At 39.6% G+C, this 5053-nt stretch overlaps 1 protein-coding gene across 2 annotated transcripts; it reads right to left on the bottom strand.

Moving 5' to 3' along the window:
• Positions 1-275: 275 nt before the first annotated feature.
• Positions 276-4393, bottom strand: LOC121250342 (uncharacterized protein HI_0077). 2 transcript variants are annotated; one of them, XM_041149446.1, is made up of 7 exons: positions 3916-4393; positions 3209-3450; positions 3034-3148; positions 1438-1621; positions 1250-1331; positions 1002-1071; positions 276-923 (listed from the first exon to the last, which is right to left on the bottom strand). In XM_041149446.1, the coding sequence occupies exons 1-7, from the start codon at positions 4333-4335 to the stop codon at positions 852-854; spliced, it is 1185 nt and encodes a 394-aa protein (XP_041005380.1). In that variant the 5' UTR covers positions 4336-4393; the 3' UTR covers positions 276-851. The 2 variants fall into 2 exon arrangements, with proteins under 2 accessions (XP_041005380.1, XP_041005381.1); XM_041149447.1 differs by having other exon boundaries at positions 3034-3130; positions 3916-4391.
• Between the last annotated feature and the right edge of the window lie 660 nt (positions 4394-5053).

The following is a 5053-nucleotide window of genomic DNA, read 5'->3' as shown; positions in this document are numbered from 1 at the left end:
GTTGGGGAACAAGTCAGAGGAACTATCGTCCACAGGAGGAAGAAAGGATGTAGATGAAGACGACATGATCAGAATCCTCGTGTGGCTCTTGATACCACGTAAGTTTGAAATAGCCCACACAGGGCATGACTTGTATATTGACATATATAAAGGATTTACAGCAGTTATGTACAGCTATGTTAATAGCTGTCTGAAATGTACAAAGGAATGTACAGCTATGTGCAAATACGTATTGAATAAACAAAAAACAAGAATCATGCAAAAATAAAGACGAATGATTTCAGCAAAGATTAAAGGAGATTGGTCTCTTAAAAAATGAGATTAGATGGACATATTGACAAATGAGAATAATTTTCTCCCCAGTCATCAACTACGCTACCAACCTTGTATCCACCCACTATATCCCCTCATCCCTCACTCCTTCATTCTTTCCTCACTATTTCATATAGCTTAGAAAAGGAAAAAGAAAAAGAAATTACACTTTACATACTCGTACTATCACTCATTTTGCATGCACCCCAAATAATGGAGAAATTACAATGTGTTCAATCAATTAAGATCTAATCCTCAAACTAAACAAAAAGTAGACCAAGTAATATGATCTTTAACGATTGGTTCTGGGTAGCCCGTTGAAGACTATTGATTGCATGATACACTCCTACAAAATATAATTCCAAACAAATTTATTATTAATATTACTAAAACTCCATGAGATGCCCAAAGAACCAGTAGCGATGATGAATGGTGAGCAGTTGGCAGTCTGGCTTCCGGTGGAGTCGTATGGGCAAACCAACCATGAACTTCACACCATCGCCAATATGTATGGTCCAGCTTAATGCGTGAAACAAAGATTACCCAGGAGGCCTATTCAAGCTTGAGTTCTCACTCTCCATAGAAATGATGGAAGCAAGCCTCTCATAAACCTGTAACAATATTTTCATATCTTATAATGCCTTCAGCCAAAAGAATAGATAGAGCTTCTAAAATCAGGTTGTACATACCATAGAAAGCTTGTCATTTTTGTTCTGTTTCCCATTCTTAACCGGTTTTTCTGAAAATGATGTATCATACCTATAGAGCAGATGATGCAAGCACCATGTCAAAAATCATTTTTCCATTTAGATAAATGAAGTCAATCACCTTCTTTCGGTTTCAAAAAACTGTTTGGTATCAAATAATATCACAAACAAAAATCCATCAACATTCTTGTGAACCAAACAAACTACCAAAATTATACAAAATTTCTCACCAGTCGCGTGGAAGGCCAGCTTCGTCCCGAGCTGAGTAATTAAAGGGTCCTTTCAACTCCACATTGTATTCATTTAATAGCTCTGCAAGGTTACCCAGAAAGGTCCACGTGAGAATTTGCAGCCCTCGTATAGGAATCATTCTTTCAATTATAAGCAAGAGTATATACACTGGATTAGCTGGAAAAACCTTTAAAAGTGGAACAAGGCATACGGCCCATTTTTTCGCAGACAGAGATAAACCAAAATACACCAACAGCTACATGTGCAACTTCCTCGTCAGCAATTCTAGCCACAATGTTAGATGTCCTGTGATCTCCAAAGCCAGTCAATTTTTGCACTAATCGGGGCCCAGCATCAAGTCCTCTAGCCTCCTAAAACCACCATGACAAAGAAACTTACCCCATCAAATATGAAATTTAAAAACAAATATAAAAGTCTTTAGAAGTAAACAATTGTCTTGGAGAGTAAACAAAATCACATGGAAAAATGATGCTGATTTCAGAAAGAATTTAAAAGATGAAGTATTGATGAACTGTGGTTTTTGCCACTTCCACATGTGACCTTATTCCCTAGTGCCTGGGTTCTATAAATTTATAAATGAAACAGGAACAATCGGATTACTCTCTTGTGGGATACAATCAAGTTTAGAAATCACAATGCTAAAGCCAATCTGCAGCGTACTAGACCACAACTAGCAACTCTCACATGCATTGTACTCTACCACATGTCCTTGCTCAGGTGGAAGACTGCTCAAAATACCTTTTTCTACAAACTTGCAACAAGAATTCCACTACCTACTTACACCTCATTCTCTCACACGTGATCCTGGGCATGGTTCCATCGAGGTCAAAAAATCTCAAGGTGAAAAATAGCTTTTCAGAAGCAACCTTGCCAAGTGGGACTACTCTCTCAAAAACCCATACCGTCTGACCCAATGAGTAACATACCTTCAGAGAAGACTAAGGTGTCGTTTGGATTCGAAGATGAGTTGAGATGGGCTGTGAATAGTAGTGAGATGAGTTGTGAATAGTAATGAGATTTGTGAGTTAAAGTTGATGAATAGTAATGAATAGTAGTGAGATGAGTTGAGATGGTTTGCGAATACAAACCTCTCCTAAAAGAGCTTTGAGGTGTTTTAAGTACCAATGAAGTAAAAATTCAACAATAATAAGAAAGAGAAACGTCTAGCTACCTACATGGATACTTTAGACAATATGTAATATGCAGGCAAGATGGAGATCCAAGCATGCATTTATGTAACGTCTTAATGGAAGGCCCAAACCACATGGCCTATACTCAAAAATGACTAGTCAATGATACAATTGGAACCCCATTGGAACCTTATAAAGAGCAAGAACTTCTCCTTCCCAAGCAATATGGGATCCCATACACCACCTACCCTAATTCATAGCATATGGGGTATCACAATTTATGAGTCTATCTCAGGTAATTGTCTCGTCTAATGCATGCAACAGAAACTAAAATCGATGCAAATGCTGAGCACCGATGAAATAAATAAAATATATGTGGTTTTTCTTCTTTTATTTATATGCTAAATGAAAATAACATGAGATGAACCATGACAGAGTGACTCCAAATGTTTAATTTCAGGAAACACAAAAGAAAATTACAACCTTTCCCTTGAGTTCTTATCCAGAACCAAACCTGAAATGTGGAATAGGAGAAAGGCATACAACTTCACGCTAAAATAAGTTTAAAAGCATGTTTTAATCAACTCTGACATCACAAACCATAAAGTATACAACCAAGAGAAAGAGACAACCTGGACAAGTGGGATAACTGCCAAACGAGCAGCAACATTGTCAGATGACTTCTCACATTCCCTCCAAAGCAGATTATGGGCAGGCATATCTCCATATCTTGTAATTAGGAAAAAACTGAAATTAAGTCTAATGAAAGTAATAAATTATAATATCCAAAGCAACAGTTATGCTTACTTGAAACCAAGCTCAGAGAGTCTTTGTGAACACCAAGCAAAATGTCGACTCTCATCATCAGCAACATGAGCAAAGTCAGCAAAGAAACCCTCCCCAAGAATCTCACTGAAGGGCGAAAATCGAACAACAGTATCCCATGCCAAATCAATCGCATTTAACTCCACGTGAGCAAGATTATGAAGCATATAGGCATTAAGAGGCAAACCTGAATTTTTCGGAGCTGGAATTTCCTTTGGGGAAACCTGCGTTCCAAATAAAGTTGGCCACCAATGATACAAAAGCCAAACGCATCATGAAACTCTTTTCTTTTTTATTTTTTTTCTTGGGGGAGGGGGGGCGCAATGCTTATAAACAAGGCAAAGCCCTTAAGTGCAACAGAAGAAGCAATCAAGCGAGAGCAATTACCACGTGGCAAAATCATCTGAACTAACTACAAATCAAGCGGAAAATGCAATAAAATCCCCTCTAAAAATTATGTATCAATCATAAAAAAATTAGCGAATAACCATATGGCAAAATCATTTAAAAAAAAGAAAAAAGGGAAGAAGTTTTTAGGAATGGAACTGGAAAAAAATAGAATAATAAACAACGACACAACCGCCATCAAACTAAAGTCTAATGATTTTCTGAGCAACCATTAAAGAACAAAGCCCAAAAGAAAGTTCAAAGCTTTCGGGAATTTGAATATTTGAGCACCAGAAACGAACCAATTCTGGTTTCGGAGAGCGAGCGGGCCGAGAAGGCGGATCAGACACCACCCCAAGGGGGAGGTTCTCACGGCGCCATCTGGAGTATGCCAAATGCGAAAGCCTGGACTTGGCTAGAGGGTCACTGGTGGATAGTACCAGAGCACCAAGCTCCGCTAAGGAAGAAGCGGAACCCATTGGATTATCACAGTTGTTGGTTGCTGAAGGGGGTGGCTGTAGCACAAGAGATTCTGGGCCTTTGGGTCCCCAAATACGGTTCTCGTTGAGTGGGCTCTCTCTCCAGGCTTGGAGACCTGACCATGGTGAATATTGCAAAGAAGAAGAAGAAGAAAATGAAAAGGAAGCCGAACAGTAGATGGGTTTGAAGGTAGAGGGAGGTAGATGGGAGCGAAAGAACCATTGCAGCTTTGGAGAGAGCATTGGTTTGAGTTTCGACACGCTGCGGCTGGTGAATGGCGGGTCCGGCTACCTGCGGTGCATATTTCATCAGTTTGTGCCTGTAAGCCACCTGGAAAAAAAACAAAAAGCCAAAACAAAACAGTAATGCTGGACAAGTTTAATGACTTCTATAAAACATAATCCCACAATAAAATTATTTCTTATACATTTTTAAGATAACATCTATTTTTATAAAAAAAAAAATTTGATAAGAAATTTTTTTTTATAAGAGATATATCTATCTATTCCAGACTCAACTTGTCCAGACTCACTAGATTCTTATCTTGTCGAGCATCAATCGCGGCACGCTCCTTCTTGAACTTGGCAAAAGCAGCCCTCTCCCAGCCCAAGTCACCTTGCAGCTTGGAGATCTTAGAGTCCTTCTCACGGCTCTCCTTCCAGAATGCCTATTTCCTCGCAACCAACTCCCTCGCCACCCTCTCGTGCTCCTTTTCAAAAGAAGCTAAAGCAGTAGTAGCCTCCTCAAGCTTATTCGCAGCACCAACTTGGGAACGCTCAGAGGAGTCCAATGCCTCCTTAAGGCGCAAAACCTCCACCCGAATGGCAGGCATGGAGTCTCTCAACGCGAAGGAGTTTGGACCGAAGGTTGGACGACTCCTCGCGAAGAGAGTTGAGGTCAGCTTCCAAGGATTGCACATGACCATCAGCCTACTCTGGACAACAGCAAAGGTAATTCGTC

This window comes from Juglans microcarpa x Juglans regia, chromosome 2D (assembly GCF_004785595.1).
Source record: "Juglans microcarpa x Juglans regia isolate MS1-56 chromosome 2D, Jm3101_v1.0, whole genome shotgun sequence".
Taxonomy (NCBI): Eukaryota; Viridiplantae; Streptophyta; class Magnoliopsida; order Fagales; family Juglandaceae; genus Juglans; species Juglans microcarpa x Juglans regia.
Note: the sequence above shows the minus strand (reverse complement) of the source record. Positions and strands in the feature narration are given on the sequence as shown.

What these genes read in the sequence shown, in the direction of transcription:
- LOC121250342 (XM_041149446.1), bottom strand. Translation starts at nt 4,335, where the DNA reads ATGCTCTCTCCAAAGCTGCAATGGTTCTTTCGCTCCCATCTACCTCCC. An exon ending in CTCTCTGAGCTTGGTTTCAA is followed by an intron (nt 3,149 to 3,208) that starts GTAAGCATAACT and finishes ACTTAATTTCAG; the next exon opens with TTTTTTCCTAATTACAAGAT. An exon ending in CAGTTATCCCACTTGTCCAG is followed by an intron (nt 1,622 to 3,033) that starts GTTGTCTCTTTC and finishes TGGTGGTTTTAG; the next exon opens with GAGGCTAGAGGACTTGATGC.